General features: G+C 50.1%; 3 protein-coding genes across 3 annotated transcripts in view; 1 reads left to right on the forward strand and 2 right to left on the reverse strand.

The window, feature by feature from the left end:
* The window catches only part of Fer1l5 (fer-1 like family member 5), a 52,354-nt gene extending 38,782 nt beyond the window's left edge, over positions 1-13,572 (reverse strand). Inside the window, exons 1-8 of the mRNA XM_048353498.1 lie at positions 13,488-13,572; positions 7,510-7,562; positions 6,940-7,031; positions 6,158-6,266; positions 4,768-4,822; positions 3,700-3,809; positions 1,636-1,764; positions 275-337 (exon numbers count right to left, since the gene is read on the reverse strand). Coding sequence (XP_048209455.1) covers positions 275-337; positions 1,636-1,764; positions 3,700-3,809; positions 4,768-4,822; positions 6,158-6,266; positions 6,940-7,031; positions 7,510-7,562; positions 13,488-13,572 — 696 coding nt within the window. The remainder of the gene's footprint in view (positions 1-274; positions 338-1,635; positions 1,765-3,699; positions 3,810-4,767; positions 4,823-6,157; positions 6,267-6,939; positions 7,032-7,509; positions 7,563-13,487) is intronic.
* A 1,149-nt stretch (positions 13,573-14,721) lies between these two features.
* On the reverse strand, positions 14,722-16,192 carry LOC125356792 (proline-rich protein 2). Its single transcript, XM_048353499.1, has 2 exons — positions 16,165-16,192; positions 14,722-16,112 (listed from the first exon to the last, which is right to left on the reverse strand). The coding sequence occupies exons 1-2, from the start codon at positions 16,190-16,192 to the stop codon at positions 14,722-14,724; spliced, it is 1,419 nt and encodes a 472-aa protein (XP_048209456.1).
* Positions 16,101-21,655, forward strand: part of Kansl3 (KAT8 regulatory NSL complex subunit 3) — a 38,890-nt gene continuing 33,335 nt past the window's right edge. The window contains 2 exon segments of the mRNA XM_048352310.1: positions 16,101-16,441; positions 19,013-19,183. Coding sequence (XP_048208267.1) covers positions 16,227-16,441; positions 19,013-19,183 — 386 coding nt within the window. The 5' untranslated portion in view covers positions 16,101-16,226.

The raw sequence follows: 21,655 nt of genomic DNA on the forward strand, positions 1-21,655 counted from the left end.
GGGGCCGGTGGTGACATAAGAATCCTGGGCTGCAGGAAGGGACCAAGCGCTCTCTGGGCCTGCCGGTTGGCAAATTCTAACATTTGTTGAATGAGCAGATGAGTGAATGAATGAATGAATGAATGAATGCACTGTCTGGACTACCAGGGGGTGAAGGCGATGAGGGCCAAGATGAGGCCTTCTGAGGTGGCCCTCACTCCAGGGGTTGGAGTTGAGCCGAAGCTCTCTCTAGCATTGTGGAGCCATTTTGCTGAGGACCGATTTGGTTCCTTACCTGGATTGAGATTATCCCATCAAAGAACTTTGCAGGAACCTCATAGAAATTCTGGAAGAAGATCTGGGGAAGAGAAAATTGGGTGTCTTTTTTCCTCCGCGTCATCCAATGGCCCTGTAAATCTGATGCTTCAGAACCGTGTGCTCTGTCCCCAGCTGTGCTCATTTCAGTGCTTCTCAGCGTTCTACCCCCCCCCCCCAGCTGACAATTCCTGGGCTCCTTTGGGGTTCTCTGTCCAGGAGATGCCTGGAAAACTTAGCAGCTCAAGACCAGCTAGCTGCCCCAGGATGTGTATCTGGGGCCTTTGCATCCTTCTAGGTTGCCTTCCTAGCCCGCTCCGCCGCTTCCACCTGCAGTGGCCATGCTGCCTTTCTCCTCACACTCTTGCTTGCATCCTCCGTGGCTGCCTGGGGCTGCCCACGATGGCATCCCTTCCAGGCACACTTCTGGACACTGTTCTGCCAACAAATCAAGACGTTTCGGGCTTCCCGGTCTTTGAAAAGAGTCCTTCCTGAATCACCTTTCTCCATCCTATCTTTTCCTGTAGAATCTTTCAAAGTATATGGATTGTTTTCTGAGTCCCCGGAACTACCTTCTACTACACTACTCAGTTACTCCTCCTAGCTTACCTCTCCATTCACAGCAAAAAAAAAAAAAAAAAAAAAAATTCATGTAACAGGCATATTGCTCTGTACCTTTGTGTGTGTGTCTTTGTGTGTGTGCACTCAGGAAGCTGAGATCTGAGGATGGTGGTTTGAAGCCAGCCAGGGCAGCAAAAAGTCTGAGACTCATCTCCAATTAATCACAGGGGGATAAAAAGCTGGAAGTGGCACTGTGGCTCAGGTAGTATAGTGCTAGCCTTGAGCAAAAGGAGTTCAGAGATGGCACACAGCCCCAGAGTTCACGCCCCTGGACCAGCAAAAAAGAAAGAGGGGCTGGGGATGTGGCTTAGTGGTAGAGTGCCTGCCTAGCATGCATGAAGCCCTGGGTTCAATTCCTCAGCACCTCATAAACAGAAAAAGCTGGAAGTGGTGCTGTGGCTCAAGTGGCAGAGTGCTAGTCTTGAGCAAAAGGAAGCCAGGGACAGTGCTCAGGCCCTGAATTCAAGTCCCAGGGCTGGCGAAAAAGAAGGAAAGGAAGAGAGGGGGGGAGGAAGGAAGGAAGGAAGAGAGAGAAGGAGAGGGAGGGAGGGAGGGAGGGAGGGAAGGAGAAAGGGAGGAAGGAAGGAAGGAAGGAAGGAAGGAAGGAAGGAAGGAAGGAAGGAAGGAAGGAGTGAGCGAGTATGTTGATGATCTGTCGGATTTGTGCGGAATGCCCAGCTCCTGGCTCGCCCTCCTTCCCGGTGCATCCATTCAGCACACCTCATTGAAGAAAGGGTTGTTTCCCATCTTGATCCGCGTGTTGTATTGCTGGCCAGCAATGGTCACCTTCACCACCGGCTTGATGTTGTTGCCCAGGAGCTGTCGGGCTTCGAACACCCTCACCCGAACCTGCCGAAAGCAACACGTAGGAGAGAGAGGCCCAGGCCTCCCTTCAAAGGGACTCCTCTCAAGATCAAGACTGTCCTAACAAGAAACAGTCTAAGGCGGACAAGACAATATGTTGGAAATGAACTTTACAACTTGGGGGGGGGGGCGGGGAATGATAGAAAGTGGGAGAAAAAGAAGGGAGAGGGGTTTAAAATGTTCAACAAGAAATGTACTATCTTACATAGGTGACTGGACCCCTTCTGTACATCACCTTGACCAGAAAATTAAATTTTGAAAAAAGGAACCTTCTAGGGCCTGCAGATGGAGTGAGAACCCTGGGAAGAAGGCAGGCGGGTTAACAGGACTTGGGCCTCGTCTGGATGTAGGAAAAGGGGAAGGGAAGGCTGACTCCCACCTCCTGGGCAAATGGAAGGAGAACAAAGCTGAGGCAGCAGCTGGACGCCAGTGGCTCACGCCTGTCATCCTAGCTGCCTGCGAGGCTGAGATCTGAAGAACAAGTTTCAAGGCCAGCAGGGGCAGTCAACTCTGAAACACTCTTGTCTTCAAATAACCAGCCAAAGCCCTAAGTGGAGGAGTGGCTCACGTGGTAAAGTGCCAGCTGTGAGCAAAAAGCTGACAGAGCAGGAGGTCCTGAGTTCAAGTCCCAGTACTTGCAGAGAGAGAGAGAGAGAGAGAGAGAGACAGAGAGGAGAAGAAGAGAAAAGATAAAAGTGCTGAGTGCTGGTGGCTCATACCTGTAATCCTAGCCACTCAGCAAGCTCAGAGCTAAGGATGGTGGTTTGAAGCCAGCCTGGCAGGAAAGTCCATGAGACTCTGGTCTCAAATTAACTCCCCCAAAGCCAAAAGTGGAACTGTAACTCAAGTGATAGAGGGACATTCTTGAGCCAAAAAGCTAAGGGACAACACTTAAGCCCTGTGTTCAAGCCCCAATATCAGCACAAGGAAAGAAGGAAAGGAGGGAGGGAGGGAGGGAGAGAGGAAGGGAGGGAGGGAGACAGACAAGATTCTGACTCTGAGGGGCTGGGAATATGGCCTGTGGTAGTTTGCATAGCATGCATGAAGCCATGAGTTCAATTCCCCAGTACCACATATATAGAAAATGGCCAGAAGCGGCGCTGTGGCTCAAGTGGCAGAGTGCTGGCCTTGAGCAAAAAGAAGCCAGGGACAGTGCTCAGGCCCTGAGTCCAAGCCTCAGGAAGGAAGGAAGGTCAGAAGTTTCAGTTTGATTTGAAAAAAAGCATTGTTATTATAAAGGTGATGTACAGAGGGGTTACTGTTTCATAAGTCAGGTTATGAGTAGATTTGTTTTCGGACAATGTCACCTCTTGACTCATTCTCCCTCAATGTTTTTAGTCTGAATTTTGTAAAAAAAAAATTGTTTGAAATGTTGCGGTCTGGAGGTCAAAGGGCACTTGGTAAGGCCTGGGCTTCCGGAATTCACACGGGCTTTCTGAAGCCACAGGCCTTCCCGTGGCCCCCACGCTTCTTCCTCACAGCTGTTTTTTTTTTGTTTGTTTGTTTTTGTTTTGGCCAGTCCTGGGGCTTGGACTCAGGGCCTGAGCACCATCCCTGGCCTCCTTCTGCTCAAGGCTAGCACTCTACTACTTGAGCCACAGCGCCCCTTCTGGCCATTTTCTGTATATGTGGTGTTGGGGAACTGAACCCAGGGCCTCATGTATACGAGGCAAGCACTCTTGCCACTAGGCCATATCCCCAGCCCCTCACAGCTGTTTTGACCTTGCATCCTCCAAGGGCTCTGGAGGAGCGAGGTCAGTGCCTTCCGCTCTGAGGCCTTAGCGTCCACCCGGGCCGCTCGTGAAGCCAGGTCCCAAGTGCCGACCTTCTGTTACGACTTTGTGGAGGGAAGGAGATGGCGCGGGAGCCACTGACGGGGTCCGCGGGTCACGGGGACACGCAGGCTGGAGCCCCCCTCACCTGAAAATGCTGGGGTTTGGAGAACAGAGCCCTGTGCATCACAGTGCCAGGGGCCATCCATTTTTGCTGGGTTGCCTCTTTCGTAGTTATGCCCAAGGGGTCTTTGTTACCTGGGGAAACACAGTTCAGAGGCCGGAGCTCAGCCTTTGAGGTCTTTCTCTCCTTTCATTGTTCTGTGCCCAGTGACTAGCTCCTCACTAAAACCATGGTCAAGAGGCCCCGCAGGGATCCGTGTCTGTCCCTGAACTTCCCAGGGCCCATCCCACACTTAGTGCCTATGAATGCTGCGTCTCTTCTTCATAGACCAGGGCTCATCAAATGGCATCCTCGTCTCCCTCGGCAGACTGAATCCTCGGCCATATGCCTAGAGGTGATGCGTGGACGCCCCGAGGAGACGCGTGGCTCTCCAGCCCTGTGAGATCGAGTCTCCTGACAAGGCCTAGCCCCATCATCATCTGTTCTGGGCCTCAAGGATTGGCTCTCCAGCCGTGTGGAGATCGAGTCTCCTGACAAGGCCTAGCCCCATCATCATCTGTTCTGGGCCTCAAGGATTGGCTCTCCAGCCCTGTGGAGATCGAGTCTCCTGACAAGGCCTAGCCCCATCATCATCTGTTCTGGGCCTCAAGGATTGGCTCTCCAGCCCTGTGGAGATCGAGTCTCCTGACAAGGCCTAGCCCCATCATCATCTGTTCTGGGCCTCAAGGATTGGCTCTCCAGCCCTGTGGAGATCGAGTCTCCTGACAAGGCCTAGCCCCATCATCATCTGTTCTGGGCCTCAAGGATTGGCTCTCCAGCCCTGTGGAGATCGAGTCTCCTGACAAGGCCTAGCCCCATCATCATCTGTTCTGGGCCTCAAGGATTGGCTCTCCAGCCGTGTGGAGATCGAGTCTCCTGACAAGGCCTAGCCCCATCATCATCTGTTCTGGGCCTCAAGGATTGGCTCTCCAGCCGTGTGGAGATCGAGTCTCCTGACAAGGCCTAGCCCCATCATCATCTGTTCTGGGCCTCAAGGATTGGGTCTCACAGATCCCACAGAGTCCATTCAGTTATGATTGGAGAAGTACGTACTTGTTTTCTTAATATGCTGGGGGGATAAATAGGCCACCTTCAGGTTGAGAGTACACTGCAAAACCAAAGCAGAGGAGTTGTAAGCCAGACTTGCCATCCTTGTTCAAGCCCTAGTCCTGGAACCCCTCCCAGCCTGGCTGAGTTCACGCCTGGCGCTTCTAGGGGAGGGGAGGACGGCTGTGGTCCAGGGCCATGTCGTGGGCTCCTATACAGTCCGGGCGGCAGAAAGTCAAACCAGTGAGGAGAGAGCAAGGGCTACTGAGGGAAGAATCGGGGATGGAGGCGTCTCACAGTGAGGGCAGGCAGAAGATGCAAGGGGGCGGTGAGGAGCAGAAGTGACTTGGGACCCGTCCAGACCCGTGGTGTGCATAGCTCTCCTCCAGACTTCCTGGGGGAACTGCTAGTACCTGCTAACTGACCCCTTCTCCAGACCACACTACAACGGCCCTGAGTGCCCTCCTTGTGCCCTTTGTAAATGACCAGAATGAAGTCGCACTCGGCAGCATAGACAGACTGCGAGGCCCTTCCCCTCTGGCTCCTGGCTCCACCTCTCTTCAGCTCTCCCATCGTTGCCTTTGCCCTCCCTGAACCTGCCTCCTCTCTAGGGAGTTCATGTCCTGCCTGACATTGCCCCTCTTCTCCTGGGTAAACTCATGCCCTCCTGAGAGGCTGAATCTAAAAATGGGTGATAAAAATAGGACTCTGAGCACAATCTGCAGCAACCAGTCCAAGAAACTAGTTCATTATCTACAGCAAGCAACCTAAGACCTGCAACCCTTGGCTAAGTCATAACACCAGAAGCCCTTCCAGCATGGCTGGGTTTATGCTCAGTCCTCCTAGGGGAGGCGCTGTTGTAGCTAGGGCTACACCACGTGCTACTTCTAACAACAACCAGGAAGGCAAACCATAAGGAGCAGCCCTCAATATGTGGCCATGATCAGCTCTCCTGATTTTTGTCCTCCATTTCCAATTTAGAGGGAGGAAAGTACACACCTGAACCAAAGACAGAAGAAGGTGCTGGATTTCTACTTAAGCTGCTTTCATTCTCTGCCATGCCAACAGGCCCCAATCAGGGCACATTTCACCTTGCCTATTTCCCACTGCCAAGTTCTCCTGCTCCTTGGACTGACTCTGAGTCTCTGTCAGTACTGGATCTTATACCCCAGGGCCAAGGTGACAGAAGCTGACTCCGGGGGAAAGTGAATAAATCCTTCTCAGTAGCTGGATGGAAGGGTGGATGGGAAAGGAACAAGATGGAAGAACCATAGGATAGTGGCAGAAGGATGGCAGGAAGCACTCATTTAGAACGAAGCAGTGTCCCAACCCCTCTGTTGGTAGGGCTCAACTGCATTGGCAGTTGATTCCCCAGCCCTGCTGGCCCCTGACTCACAGGTGTTGGCTCCATAGAATGATTGAGCAGGACCAGGTTATGCAGCGAGAGGATCTTATTTGGTTGTTTCATCAATGGCTTGAGCAGTACAGTGGCCAGGCCAATGAACCTGGGGGGTGGGGGGGTTGAGGCGCATCGGTGAGAGCCAAGTGAGGGTGATGGGTGTCCTTCTTGGTCCCAGGCATGCTTGAGAGCTGATTGGACCAGCGGAGGTCACCTGACCCAGACTGGGCTAATCAAATTCTCCGTCCTGGAAATGTTGAACTTGTGGGCTTTATCTTCTGTCTCAGCTAGGTGCTAGTCTTGGCTCTCTGCACTAGAGTCATGGTGGGTAGCTAGGGTTCAGCTGAGAGAAGCAAGGGCTTGAGGTGGGTAGAGCGCTACTGAGACCCCACATTTGAACCTTAGCGCCCTAGTCTTGCTACCCTTCTAGTAGCCCTTCTTTTTTTCCTTTAGTGGCTGGAGTGAGCTTTAGTTCTGCATCTGCATGGGTTTGGGGTTAGAGACCAGAGATCTATCATCATGTTCTGGTTCTCCCCCCCCACCCCTCCTAACTGGGACTTGAACTTGAGGCCTGAACACTGTCCCTTAACTCTACCATTTGAATCACACCTCCACTCCTGTTCTTTTGGTAGTTAATTGGAGATGTCTCCTGGATTTTCCTGCCTAGGCTAGCTTCAAACCTCTGTCCTCAGAGCTCAGCCTCCTGGGTCGCTAGATTACAGCCTGACTGGCGGTCCAGTCTGCTGGAGCTAGACTCCTCCCACTTCTCTCTGCCTCACCTTTCTTCCTTCATGGAGGCCATGTCCTGAAGAATGACTTGTAGAAAGGAGTCATTTTCCAGTGGGCGGTTCCAGAGGTGCCAGATGAGAGTCTGTGTGGAAGTATGGGAAAGTTAGCACTTTCTTCTTGTTTTCACCCTACCCTTCTGGGAAATGAATTCAAGTCTAGAGTGGGCTGGCATTGTGTTTAGTCAAAATTCAGAAGCTTCCCAAGGAATAGTACTGGTTACTCTGCCTGTGGTGTGTTAGGAGTTAAGGGAGCAGGACAGAAAGTATGGGCAGGAGATGATGTGTCTTCTTCTTCCAGGCTCCATCAGGATGGCCGGGCTGGATCCCACGGGCTATACCGCAGTCTACGCCCAGAGGTGAGCAACAAGGTCTAAGAATAACTGTGAAAAGATGTGGCTTCTGCGACTTTGTCAGATTAGGAGCAACTCTTCAGCTAAGGCTCCCCAGCCCTGAGAAACGCCCGCGAGGCCCCCATCTGCTCTCTAGACCTCGGAGGATCTGCTTGCTCCCTTGCTACTATGGTCCTCCCTTCCTCTCCCAGGCCTGCGCTGGTTTGTCTACCTCATTCCAAGTGGGGTTGTTCCCTTCCGCCACCTGAGTTCTCTTCTTGACATCTGCAAAGACAGCAAAGGCCTGGCATTGGTGATAGGAAGTACTGGAGTGGGGGTGCTGAAGCTAAGTCATTTCTCACAGCCATCCCAGCACCTGGCCAGGTACTGGGGACTTGATTTCACAGACATCCTGGCTCCTGGCCAGGAGACTGGGGGGTCTCCACCCAGCTCCAAGGCCTAGCAGTGAGAAGAGCCATCCTTTGAATTGCAGATGCCAGGCTCAAGGGGGAGAGCTTGGAGGACCCAGCTTCAGAGCGATGCTGACGTCACAGCCTTAGGAAAGCCTTGCATAGAGAGAATGCTCTGATTCTGCCTCAACTCCCTAGATAGCTTGAATCACCCGTCTCTGAGCAGCCTTTAAGTATACCTACCCTACAGGGAAGGTTAAGGCCTATCTTCCCTAGATAGAAGAGTTCAGGGGGTACCTGAGCATGTTCATTTAAGATCTGGCATCCTAGAAGGGGTGCTGTGGCTCAACTGGTAGAGCCCTAGCCTTGAGCTGAAGAGCTCAGGGACAGCACCCAGGTCCAGAGTTCAAGCCCCACGGCTGACAAAAAGAGAGACAAAAAAAAAAAAAAAAAAAAAGATCTGGCATCTTGTCTTCATGCTGGGGGGAAGGTGAAACCCCCCAGGTGACAGGCGTACCTGGATCCCTGGAGACGGGGGTGGGCACTTGGCTGGGTCTGCAGTTCAGTGCCAGGGACTGGGAGCTCTGGGACTATTGTGTCCTGTCTCCTGGCTGTCTCCGGTCTCCATTGCCTCCCACTTCAGCTCTCCAATGGAGCTGAATTGGTTTGTTGGCATTGTTTTTGTTCTTTTTTTCCTCTCTGGCCGGTTTCCTAACAGTGTTAAGTGTGTTTCCGGGCTGCAGGCCTTTGTAACAACTGGGCTGCTTGCCGACTGCTAACATTTTAATAAAGACTCCAAGATTCCATCCATCAAAAGGTGGCTTCTACGATAACTTACCTTAGAGCAGTATTTAAACATCTGAGTTTGAATGGGGTCAAGAGAGGCCAAGATTTAGGAACGGAGTCTCTATTGGCAGGTGCTGTTTGGCATTGACTGTCTCCCCTGGGAGTTCTGGTTTTTGTCCCTGTTTATCACCCAGGGTAGGAGACGGCGCTCTTGTGTTCATCTCATTTTCTCCGAGTACTCACAGTGTCTTGCAGCCAAGTTGGATGGTGTGACCCATGCTGGCCAATAGAAATGACAGCTGCTACCGCTCAACCGGCTGCTACAACCCTCACCAGTCTCCATGCTCTTCCTCACCCGCCTCCCCCCAACCTGCTCACAGGACCACACAGGTGACTGACCTCCCAGCCACAGACAGGAAACAGCTGATACCTAAGCTAGTTGGAGGAGCCACACAGATCTTTCAGAGCAGAGCTATCCATGCAGCACGGTACGCGTAAAGGGTGAACTTGTATTGTTAAACCTCTGAGATGTATGGTGCATTTATAACCAGGGCTAGACCTTCTATACCTTAAGACACCTTGAAACATGTATAATAGGTGGAAGCTCTCCATTCCCTAAAAATCCTCCTTCCCAGAAACACATTTGACAGGTGACAGCCTAGCCCTGCACAATCATTTTGTAAAGATTATTGTGTGTGTAGTGTGGGGTTTGACCTTAGGACCTTGTGTTTGCTGAGCGGGTACTCTCAGCTACTCCTTCAGCAAAATCGTGTGTGTGTGTGTGTGTGTGTGTGTGTGTGTGTGTGTGTGTGTGTGTGTGTGTGTGTGTACTGGTGCTGGGGCTTGAACTCAGGACTTGGGCACTGTCTCTTAGCTTTATTTCACTCAAGGCTGGCGTCTTGGTGCTTACTCAGAGATAAGGGTCTCATGGACTTTCTGCCTGTGCTGACTTTGAATCAAGGTCCTCAGGTTTCAGCCTCCTGAGAGCTAGAATTATAGGATTACAAGCCAGTTGGAGCCTGACTAAGCAAAATAATTTTTTTTTGCCCGTCCTGGGGTTTGAACTCAGGGCCTGAGCACTGTCCCTGGCTTCCTTTTGCTAGCACTCTACCACTTGAGCCACAGCACCACTTGTGGCTTTTTCTATATATGTGGTGCTGGGGAATCGAACCCAGGGCTTCATGTGTGCAAGGCAAGTATTTTACCACTAGGCCATACACCCAGCCTGCAAAATAATTTTTAAATTGCTCATTTGCTTTGAGTGTTTCCACTGAGAAAGAATAGGAGAATGTGTGTGTTTGTGTAGACGGACGGTGGATGGGGTTGTGTACCAGTGGATGGTGGGAATGGGTACAGGGTAGTTTGTGGGATACATAGGACAAAAGGAATAAAAATATATCAAACAGGAAGTCAGGTTTGGTAGTTATATCTGTGAAGAAACCCAAGATTCTGAGTGTTAGGCATTGTTTGTTGTTGTTATGTTGGTGCCAGTTCTGGGGCTTGAACTCAGGACTTGGGCACTGTCTTCCGTTTTGTTTTGCTCAAGGCTGGCACTTGACCACTTGAGCCATAGCTCCACTTCCAATGTTTTGGTAGTTAATGGAAGATAAGTGTTTCTTGGACTTGCCTGCTGGCTGACTTTAAACCATGATCCTCAGATCACAGCCTCCTGAGTAGCTAGGATTTTAGGTGTGAGCCATGAGCACCCAGCTGGGCATTTCAGGAAAAACATGGTACCTCTGATGCCATGGCAACGATGACTTGGACTAGCAAGGGTGCTGTAGGTCCCTTGCCTGGCGAATCCTAAGACTGGGCAACTGGGGCAAATGCATACTGAACTCCAGTCACACCTACGAAGACCTGCCGCCTGGGACATAACTGTAGACCACCCTGGGATCCATGTCCCAAAAGTTCAACCTCAGTGTTGTTCAATAAGCAGCTTTATAGACCTGGGGGGCTGGGCAGAAATCAAGGAATTGCTTTGTTTTGTTTCTGTACTGGTACTGGGCTTTGAATCCAGGGCCTTGGCTGGGCTTTGAATCCAGGGCCTTGGCTGGGGCTTGAATCCAGGGCCTTGGCTGGGGCTTGAATCCAGGGCCTTGGCTGGGGCTTGAATCCAGGGCCTTGGCTCTCATGTGTCTTTTTCACTCACCCATGGATGATGTGCTACCGCTTGATTCATACATCCAGTTCCAGGAATTGGTTTGTTTTTGTTTTTTTGTTTTGGTGCCAGTACTGGGGCTTGAACTTGGGGCCTGAGCACCATTCCTGAACTCTTTTGCTTAAGGCTAGTGCTCTACCACTTGAGCCACAGCTCCACTTTGGCTTTCTGTGGTTAACTGGAGATAAGAGTCTCTCAGACTTTTCCTGCTGAGGCTGGCTTCGAAGTTCAACCCTCAGATCTCAGCCTCCTGAGTAGCTAGGATCACAGGCGTGAGCCACTAGCACCCAGCTCAGGAATCGCCTTCTTTACTCAGGCCTCAGGAGGACTGTTTAAGAGTCTCTCTAAGCATCTTAGGGAATTGCCTCTGGGGTTACCTGTGGTTGCTGTAGTTCTTTCTATAGAAATCACCTGGTATTTGCATAGACTCTATGCATTCTCCCATCTGCTTTAACTCATCTCTAGATTTATACCTCAAAAATGTAAATTTCGCATAAATAACTGCTATTCTATATTGTTTAAGGAATAATGGCAAGGAAAAAAAACACTTGCTCATGTTCAGATGTAGTATTTCCCCTCAAGGACTATATATATGTATCACACACACACACACACACACATACACACACCAATTAGGAATTGAACTCAGGGCCTCCCACTTTTACTTGGCTTTCTTTCATATGTCTGGTGCTCTACCACTTGAGCCACACCTCCAATCAGGCATTTTGCTGGTTAATTGAAGATGGAATCTCATAGACTTTTCTGCCCTCACTGGCTTTGAAATTTTTTTTTTGTAATTTACTTATTAAATAAAGAAAAAAAAATTTTTGACAAGGTGTTGTGCAAAAAGGGTACAGTTACATAGTAGGGCAATGTGTACATTTCTTGTGATATTGGCTTTGAACTGTGGTACTATGATCTCAGCCACCAGAGTATTAGGATTATATTTTCCTACGTATTTTTTTTTTTTTTTTACTAGATGTTCATCTTATGTCCAAATGCAGATCCCACATATATAGAGGGCTGACAGTACTGAGCCTTCTTTCCTTCTGGACCCGAATTCTTCATTCCCTGCAATTTCTGGAAACTCTCATTGGTCTGCACTTGCTCTCAACTAATAGATTTTCACCACTTCTTTTGCTACTTCTGGCTCCCTGCTTTTTGTTATCTAAGTACACTTAATCTCTCTCATAATCCCTTGACCTTCTCCTCAGCACCCTTCTTGGATTTCTTTTCCTTTTCTATAAAAAAATGGCAATAAACCTTGCCTCATTTACTTGATGGGATTTCTGTGAGGGACAAATACGGTTATGCTAATAAAAGGCCTTGGTCACTTATAAAGCTTATTCAAAGGTAATTGCTATTAAGCCGGGCATCGGTGGCTCACGATTGTAATCCTAGCTACTCAGGGGACTGAAACCTGAGGATCTATGTTTGAAGCCAGCCAAGGCAGACAAGATCATAACACTCTTATGTCCAATTAACCAGCAAAAAGCCAAAAGTTGAAGTGTGCTTTAAGTGGTAGGCCACCAGCTGTGAGCCAGGCCCTAAATTCAAGCCTCCCACCCCCATGCACAGAGTGATGAACACTCGCTGGACATAGAGGCAGGAGGACTGATGAATTCCAAACTTGCCTTGGCTACATAATGAGACCTTGTGCCAAGAAAAAAAAAAAGAATATTTTGTAGTAGTCACTAGTAGCAGTTGTATTCAAGGCTGTCCAAATATACTATTAAGTCCTTCTATCCATATTTCTTTCTTGAAACCTCAATTTATGATACGGCCCGAGTTCATGGAAGAAGGTCAAGGAGCATTTATTTCTGTTCTTTGCCCATAACCATTCCCTTGGGGAAAAAATGGAAGGCAGAGAAATTCTAAGAAATAACAGTGAGAGCCGGGCGCTGGTGGCTCACACGCCAGTAATCCTAGCCACTCAGGAGGCTGAGGTCTGAGGATCATGGCTCAAAGCCAGCCTGGGCAGGAAAGGCCATGACACTCTTAAATCCAATTAGCCACCAAAAAACTGGGCATGGTGCTGACTCAAGTGGTAGAGCACTAGCTTTGAGCCGAACAGCTTAATGACCGCGCCCAGACCCAGAGTTCTAGCCCCAATGACCAAAAAAAAAAAACAAACAAAAAACTGAGAAAGGTGATGGACTTCTTTTTGGTTGTCTTGTTTTTACGGAGCTGGATTGGAACTGAGGGCCTCATAGAATAAGTACTCTACCATTGAACTACATCTTTTTAGTCCTCGATAATTTTTTTTTTTTTTGCCAGTCCTGGGGCTTGAACTCAGGCCCTGCTCTCCGTCCCTGAGCTTCTCTGTGCTCAAGGCTAATACTCTACCACTTTGTGCCACCACGCCACTTTCAGCTTTTTGTGTTTATGTGGTACCGAGGAATCGAACCCAGGGCTTCATGCATGCTAAGCAAACACTCTACCACTAAGCCACATTCCCAGCCCCTAGTCCTTGATAATTTTGTTTTGTTTGTAGCTTGAACTTAGGGCCTTGCACTGTTGTTTGGCTTTTCTGCTCAAGACTGGTGCTGTACCATTTGAGCCACACCTCCACTTCCAACTTTTTGGTGGTTAATTGGAGGTAAGAGTCTCAGGCACTATTCTGTCCAGCCTCACTTTGAGCTGAAATCCTCAGGTCTCAGCCTCCTGAGTAGCTAGGATTATAGGTATGAGCCACCTGTGCTCAGCTTGGTAATAGGTTTTAACAGTGTCTAGTTTACCATTTTATCACATAAGTAATCTTGGACAGAGTAGGGATGCCAATACATCTAGTTTTTCACTGCATGCAAGTCACCTCTTGGGGCTCCTTTGTGTCATTGGGCCCCTGGCTCTCACCTCTGAAGGAGACGATCAGACAGGGTTTGGGTGTAGGGCTTAGGGACGGGATAATCTGGGCTGACTCCACTAGCAGTCGTAGCATCTTCCACTTATTTCTTCCTCCTCTCCCCCCACAGAGCTACAGACTCCTTCTGGGAGCTTTGACCCAAGGCTTCTCCCAGGATTCACCAGGTGAGGAGAGCTTAGCAACAGAAGGGATGTCACAGAGGTGGATGGTTCTTGGAGAGGAACTCAGGGAGAGGAAGGAAGATAATTGTGAGAACCAAGTGAAAAGTGTAAAGCTTAGGCAGAGTAGTGGGCCTGGGGAAGGGCAAACTTAGGCTTGTTCTGGTAAATGCCACCCAAACCCTTATTGAAAACTGAACAATGAGAGAACATGGAATGTGGTTTTCCTACTAACCTGCTAATTCTGCTTCTGTAACTATGAGCTTGATTGAATGGGAGATAGCGGCTTGGCTGTAATGACCATTGTGACTAAAGGAAAAGTGCAAAATTTCTGGAGAGTACTGATCTGGGAAGCACGGTAAAGAATGGTAAAAGTTGAGCTAATATTCTGTTAGCCTAGCCACAAAATGCCTCTTCTCTAAACGGTTTGCTTAGCCTGCTTTTAACTAATTGCTTTGACCACCTGCGTGTGGTGCGTGTGATTTTGGCCTTAAAAAATCCAACCCTACTGAGTCTCAGCACTGTTCTCCACCATCCCAATGGTGGTGAAGAGACACTGTGCACAGCTCAATAAAGGCTCCTAGCCTGAATGAATGAGCGCCGATGACCCATCTGGGTGGCCAGGATACTTCAATAATAGCACATGGAAAGCCAGTGGCTCGGGGTGACTAAGCCTGCACAAACCAAAAGACCTGGCTGCTTTGACATTTTCTCTTTTGATTCCACAATCAGGCATAAGAGTTATGTTTTCTCCATTTTCACCCAGTGAGACCCCAGGAGGATGGAGACTGTTAGGGGAGGAACCCAAAGGCACAACAGTATTTATTGAAGTGAATTCCATGAAATGAGAACAAAGGGTTTCTTTGCCCTTCCCCTTGGCGTCGGGGTCGTTCGTTTATCTGTCCTTGTGGGAGGGCGGGCAAAGCCACAGGGGTCCTGAGGAGACCTGAGCCCTACAACTCGTGGGCCGAGGGGAGGGGAAGGGGTGGCTCGGTCCAAAAAGCAGTGTTCTCCTTACCTGACGAAGGAAGTGTGGCCACTGTAAGAAGCTATACTTTCTCTTTATTCAAGCAAAGGGTCCATTGAGAGGGGAGGATAAGGCAAGGCTGGAGAGAAGGAAGAGGGAGATCGGGCCTCGGGGCCTCGGCCGGGCGGGTGGAGGGGCGATCCGAGCCTCGGGAGCTTCCCTGCCCGCCCCGGGGCCGGCCTCCTCCGGCCTCGGATCCCCGCCCCCGGAGCGCCCCCCTCCCCGGGGCGGAGTCCGTCGCCGCTCCCGTCCCGCGCTTCCCGCCGCGTTTCGCCGGTGGCGCCACGCGCGCTCGGCGCCGGGCGGTGGCGCGCACGCGCGCTGGAGCCGGGGCCGGACGCCGGGCGGTGGCGCGCACGCGCGCTGGAGCCGGGGCCGGACGCGGGCGCGCGCACGCGGCTGGGGCCGGGGCCGGACGCCGGGCGGTGGCGCGCACGCGCGCTGGGGCCGGGGCCGGACGCCGGGCGGTGGCGCGCACGCGCGCTGGAGCCGGGGCCGGACGCCGGGCGGTGGCGCGCACGCGCGTTGGGGCCGGGCCCGGGCGAGCGCGCGGCGAGCCGACTGCGGGTGAGGCCTGCGGCGGGCGCGGCGGGCGCGGCCGGTGGCGGCCGGCGGCCTCGGCGGGGGCCTCGGGCATCTCCCGGCATGCGAGGGCCGGAGGCCGGGGCCTCGGGCCGGGGTCGGCCGCGCGCGTTTGGCCGGGGGTGCGCGGGGCCGGCGTTTGGGCCGCGGGCGCGGAGCGGGGCGGCGGGACCCCCGGCGGGGGAGCGCGGCGCCCCTCGGAGGCGGAGGCGGGAGGCGGGAGGGCCGCCCGCCCGCGAAGCGCCCGCGCTCCCGCGTCCCCGCCGGGAAGCGGTTGCAGACTTGGTTGTGGGGACGCCGGCCCGGGAGCCGCGGGTCCTCGGCCCGTCCCGGTGCCCGGCGGCGGCGGGTCGTGGGGCTGGGCCCGTGGGGCCGGGCCCGCAGCCCCCGGCCCGCTTCCGGCCGTGTGCCGGTTCTCGGGGGCCGAGTCTCGAGGAACCGGGCCGGTTTCCAGCCGCGGTTCTCCGCCCCCAGCCTCGCGGGTCGCCCGGACTCCCGGCGGCAGCCGCCGGCGCCCGGCTGGGCCACGTCCTCCCTCCCGAGTGGAGGCCGGGACGCCCGGGGGGGTGAGGGGCCCCCGTCCGAGGTCACGGCCGCCTGCCCGGACCCCTTCCCCTCACGCGGGGCGCCCCCAGCGTGTGGCCCGCCCAGAGGAAGGCCGGCTGGCTGGGGGAGCCCTGCCGGCCCCCGGCCCCGGCCCCCGCGTGTGCAGCTCGGGGGGGTCAGGAAGAACCCAGGGTCGCCGCCTTTCTGGGGTGGCGGCGTGGGGTCTCGGGCGCCCGGGTTCTCTCTAACAGGCACTCGATCCGTAGGGCAGTGGGGGACAGAAGTAAGCGGGGCGAGGAGGTCTCAGGTTGGGGAGACGTTTAGAATATTGGCATTGACGCCCCGACTCTTCACCGCAGGTGACTGGCACGCAGAGCCTCATGCCCTGACCAGCTGCCCCCCCACCCCGCACTGCAATGGCCCACAGGGGTGGGGAGCGGGACTTCCAGACCTCGGCGCGTCGCATGGGAACCTCGCTGCTCTTCCAACTCTCCGTGCACGAGCGAGAGCTGGACCTCGTTTTTCTGGATCATAGCTATGCCAAGCCATGGAGTGCCCACCCAGATGCCAGTAGTGCCCGCCCCACGCGCATGCTCTTTGTTACACCAAGGCGGCAACATGAGAATACCATGTGAGTTTGGGCTTCCTTCCTCGGGGCTGCCTGCTCTTTTAATTGGCCAGTAATCAGATGCTAGGGAATGGAGAGGATTTTCTCTTAGGTGATTGGGGGGATAGCTTACAGGGAGCTTGGCTGTTTAGTGTGGGCATTTCTCTTAAGTAGCAGAAGCATATCAGACCCAAGTGTAGACATCTGCACAAGAGACAGCTGTCGAGTTAGGTAGGTGCGCAAAGGAACGCAAGCAACCCATTCCACTTAAGGTATAGGGCTTGCGTGGAAAGAGGAAAAATTCTGAACTGTTGAGTTGTGAAAGATGGCCACACAGAAAGGACCCCTGTCAACTTCAACAAGGCACCATCAGGTGTGCTTGACATTTGGCAGAAACAGCCTTCTGACAGTGTTGCATTTTGCCTTTCCTAAGGTTAGGAGGGAATTCTCCCTCATTCCTTACCTTACTATAGAATAACCACCATGAGTTCATCTAAACTCCTAGATCTAGTTATGTTTTTAGCCAGCCTACATTATAAGAAAGCAACTTTTCAAAAAAAAAAGTAAATCTGATAGATGATACATTTACATTTGGCCTAGGTAATACTGTTTAGCATTTCTTTCAAGCTTTAGAGCATTGATTTCAAGGCTTGTTGATATGTTCTAATCTTATGTTCAGTTTGTATCCTTAATTATAAACTTTTGGAGGAGAATTTTGTTTTCAGTCTCATCTAGTGTTTAATCTTTTTTTTTCTTTTAATTTAATTTTTGTTGGTTGTAGAGCTTGAACTCAGGGCTTGGGCACTGTCTCTGAGCGCTACCACTTTTGGTTTTCTGGTGGTTAATTGGAGATAAGAGTCTCATGAGGATTTTTTTCCCCTGGGCTGGCTGTGAACTTCGATCCTTGGATCTCAGCCTCCTGAGTAGCTTGTACTACAGGAGTGAGTGAGCCACTGGCACCTGGCTATAGTCAATCACAGGTTTGTTTTGTTAGGGACTAGAAGTCTAATATTTTGCTTCTTTAGGTCCTTCCTCACTCCCATTAGTCTTGAGGGGTTAGCTAGAAGGACTATGAAGTGATGTTAGCATGTGTAGAACAGTGGTTTTTATTACATTTCCAAAAGACGTTAGCATTTTGTTGGCTCTTTGTTGTTGTTTAGCATTCAGAATCTTTGACTTTGGCATAATTTTGATGCCTATAGCCTGGAATAAACTCAAAAGCTCCTTAGAGTTCGAATTTTCTTGTAATGAAAAGGTTCTTGCTGACATTGAAACTTATATGTCCATTTTCAGTAGTGTTGGACTGGGACTTGGAAAAGTTTTTCCTCAGATAAGCCTTTATCTTCATATATTAGCCCTTCAAGTAGGAACTAGGCGTATTGTAGTAACTCTTTAGGTCATTGTGGCGGAAGGCTGTAAGTGTGAGATAGAAGTTGGCAGAGGCTACTTCAAGTAGGAATTTGATTCTAAGCATGGTAAGAAGTCATTGAAGTGGATTATATATTTTTGAAAGATCACTTTGAATTTTCAAAAATACATTATAATAGTACCTGTCCAAGTGCTAGCCCAGTGTCTGTCCCAGAGAAGATAAAAGAGAGTGTCTACCACCAAATCTTAGATATGTATTTCTTTGCTTAATTTCATATTGATATAATTAGTCAGTGAGAAGGTCTACAGTAAGAAGGTTGAGTTCCGGAAGTCAGTATGTTTCGTAGACCACCACAGACCGCTGAGATTGACTTAGTGTGTCCAGTGACAGCATTGGTGCAATGGTCTGTGAGTGGGGAAGGACCCTCATGCTGCTTAAGTTTCATAATGTCAGTTTTTAGATTCACATGTCCATTTATATTCATTTCTGTTTTCGTGTCTCTACAAAATGAGTTAAATAACTAAGGTGTCTGCATTCTTAGTGTTCTGTCTCAGACGACTACAGACTTGACAAGCATAGAATTAACTACCAGATCATTTGCTAACAAAAGGGAAAGTTTTGTGAATAATTTAACTCTCTAGACAGCACTGTCCAGCAGAAATCCCTGCAGTAGTAGAAATGTTCTAATCCTGAGATATTCTTTCTTTTTCTTTTTCTTTTTTTTGCCAGTCCAGGGGCTTGGACTCAGGGCCTGAGCACTGTCCCTGGCTTCTTTTTGCTCAAGGCTAGCACTCTGCCACTTGAGCCACAGCGCGACTTCTGGCCAATTTCTGTATATGTGTTGCTGGGGAATTGAACCCAGGGCTTCATGTATATGAGGCAAGCGCTCTTGCTACTAGGCCATATTCCTAGTCCGGGGATATCCTTTCTTTAGGCAGTTGCCACATACATCTGCTTGGGTACTTAAAATGTGATTAGTGTGATGATGAAGAACTATTTTTTTCATTTTGGTTTATTTTGTTAATTTAAAATTAGCTACATATGGCTTGCATTTGTCTTTCTTTTAAAATAACTGTCACTTTTTGTATAGGCTTAAAATGACTTTGTGTTCCTGTAGCACATACCAAAAGAGGGCAAAGGTCTAGGCAAGTTTAGGAAAGATGAAAATGATTGTTGTATTTTGTGAAGTATGGGTGGCCTGGTCCTATTTCCTCACCTGTTTACAGTGAATCAGACGTCCCAATAGATGTGGAGACAGTTACATCAACTCCTGTGCCTCTCTATGACAACCAGAAGGCGCGCAGCGTGATGAACGAGTGTGAAAGGCATGTCATCTTTGCCAGGACGGATGCCGATGCCCCTCCCCCACCAGAGGACTGGGAGGAGCATGTTAACAGGTAGGCCTGGGGGTCCCTGCAGGGTTAATGGTCACCCCTGTCATGATTTTGTATTTCACCTTCTTTGAAACACATTCATTAGGTGTTTATTTCATTTGTAGCCACCTAAGTCAGAACTCTGCATTTTAACTCTTCAGCTCATTCTGTCATGAGCTCATTGAGATCAAAGCGTGCAACTCAGCTATCTCACTATCACTGCTACTACTAGAACACTGTCTCCCACACAGAAGGCATATAATAAATGCTTGTTGAGAGCAGATACAGTGTTGATTATCTGAAGTCCCAGCTACTTGGAAGAGTGAGGCAAGAAGATCGCTTGAGCCCAAAAATTCAAAGCCAGCTTAGGTAATATAGTGAGACTTCATCTCAGAAAAAAAGGAAAGTAGGAGTAGGTCAGAGGGTGCAGTAGTTTTTGCTTGTATACACCAGGTTCTGTTCCTAGCATCATAAGACAAACTACAAAGCCCCACACAGTTTACTTGCTGAGAGTAATGTTTGTAATCTCAGCTCTTGGGAAGATGGAGCAGGAGAATTGCCAAGTTCTAGGTCAGCCTGGGACACATAACAAGATCCTGTTCTCCATCCTCCCACCAAAAACGTTTGTGGAATAAATACATGAATTAAATTTGGTAGATATGATTAGCTTTGAGGTTTACACAATATAGGAATCACCCTTACTACAAAAAGAATTAAAAGTACATTTGTAAAAACTGCATTATTCTGGTTTGTAGTCAGGATAGTGAAAATGTTTTCCAGTCACAAAAAAATCAATCATGTTTTAAAAGCTATAAAAAATAGATTTTTACCAGGAGCTGGTGGCTCACCCGTATAATCTTAGCTACTCAGACTGAGATCTGAGGATTGCAGTTCAAAGCTAGCCCAGTCAGGAAAGTCCATGAGACTTCTCTCCAATTAACCACCCAAAAACCAGAAGTGGCACTGTGGCTCAATGTGGTAGAGCACTAGTCTTGAGCAGAAGAAAGAACTCAGGGACAGTGCTCAGGCCGAGTTCAAGCCTCAGGATCTACCAAAGGAAAAAAAACCACAGATTTTGCCAGTCACCAGTGTTTCATGCTTGTAATCCTAGCTACTTAGGAGGCTGAAATCTGAGGACTGCAGTTCTAAGCCAGTCCAGGCAGGGAAGTCCAAGACATTCTTATCTCCAGTTAACCAGCAAAAAGCAGAATAGCTAAGGCTCAAGTGGTAAAGCTCTAGCCTCAAGCAAAAAAGCTCAGAGACTTTGCCCAGGCCCTGAATTTAATTAAGCCCCAGGACCAACACACACACACAGAGCTGGGAGTGGAACTGAGGTTTAAGTGGTAGAGCACTAGCCTTGAATGATAAAAGCTAAAGTGCACCCCTACTGGTGCACATATGCGTCTACACAGCCTTCTTCCCACCCCCCCACCCCCACTTATCAAGAAGTTGGAGTCTTGAATTAGAATTAATGTAATATCCTAAGAAGAGGAAATGTTCTTTAGTGCTTTTGATAAGGAAAATTGTGAAGAAAGTCAGCTTTAAGTCTTCCCACGGACCCTTGGAGATATATCCCTCTTGCATCTGTGTTTCACAAGATGAAGCAGCCCAGAGATAGGTAACCTTAGGAAAGTAGGGGGCAGGGATTTGTTCAAGCCCTGACTCCAGAGCCCAGTGTCCTTCACTGTCACACCCTCCGCCATAAAAGAGTTAGGCCCAGGATCACACCTTTAATCCTAGTTATTCAGGAAGCTGAGATCTGTGGATCAACAGTTCAAAGCCAGCCTGGGCAGGAAAGCCTATGAGACTTCTCTCCAATTAACTAGCAAAAAGCTAGAAGTGGAATTGTGGCTTAAGTAGTATAGCACTAGCCTTGAGCAGAAAGTCAGAGACAGCACCAGGACTGCCCACCCCCAAAAAGAGGCCCATTAGTAGTTGAAAAAGATGGGCTCGCTGGGAGATAGGTCCCTCTGTGGTGTTCTCTGTCTGCAGTTTTAGGAAATGCACGGAAGAGCCAGGCACTGTGGCTCATGCCTGTAATCCCGTGTGCCTCAAGCCAGCCTGTCACTTGCTTTGTAGCCCAAGGGTGGCCCAGGTAGGTCCCTACTATTTCTGTCTCCCCCAAGTTCTGAGAATAAAGGCATATACTACCACCACACCTGGCTCACAGTTTCTTAATTTATTTTATCTTTTTAAGTTTTATTTTTAGTATTGATAGATTGTTTTTGAGGCAAGGTCTTGTATAGCATAGGCTGACCTCAAGTTTACTCTGTTGTACAGGCAATCCTTCAGCTTGTGATTCTCCTACCTTAGCCTTCCAAGTGCAGGGGTTATAAGTGCATACTACCATGCCAGTTCCACTTTCATAAGGAAGGATGTAACTGCAACGCAGAAGGGACACTGGGATGTCCTGCCCAGAGTGTCCATTTCCAGTAGGAACATCTTGAGAAGCCTTTCTGTTCCAGATGTGGATAATTGGGTGGGGTCTTGATCAGA

The sequence above is a fragment of the Perognathus longimembris genome, chromosome 8, assembly GCF_023159225.1.
Source record: "Perognathus longimembris pacificus isolate PPM17 chromosome 8, ASM2315922v1, whole genome shotgun sequence".
In the NCBI taxonomy this organism is placed as follows: Eukaryota; Metazoa; Chordata; class Mammalia; order Rodentia; family Heteromyidae; genus Perognathus; species Perognathus longimembris.

Coding starts and splice junctions, on each gene's coding strand:
- LOC125356792 (XM_048353499.1), bottom strand. CDS start 16,192: ATGAGGCTCTGCGTGCCAGTCACCTGCG. Junction 16,113..16,164: donor CTGCGTGCCAGTCACCTGCG/GTGAAGAGTCGG, acceptor CCCCAACCTGAG/ACCTCCTCGCCCCGCTTACT.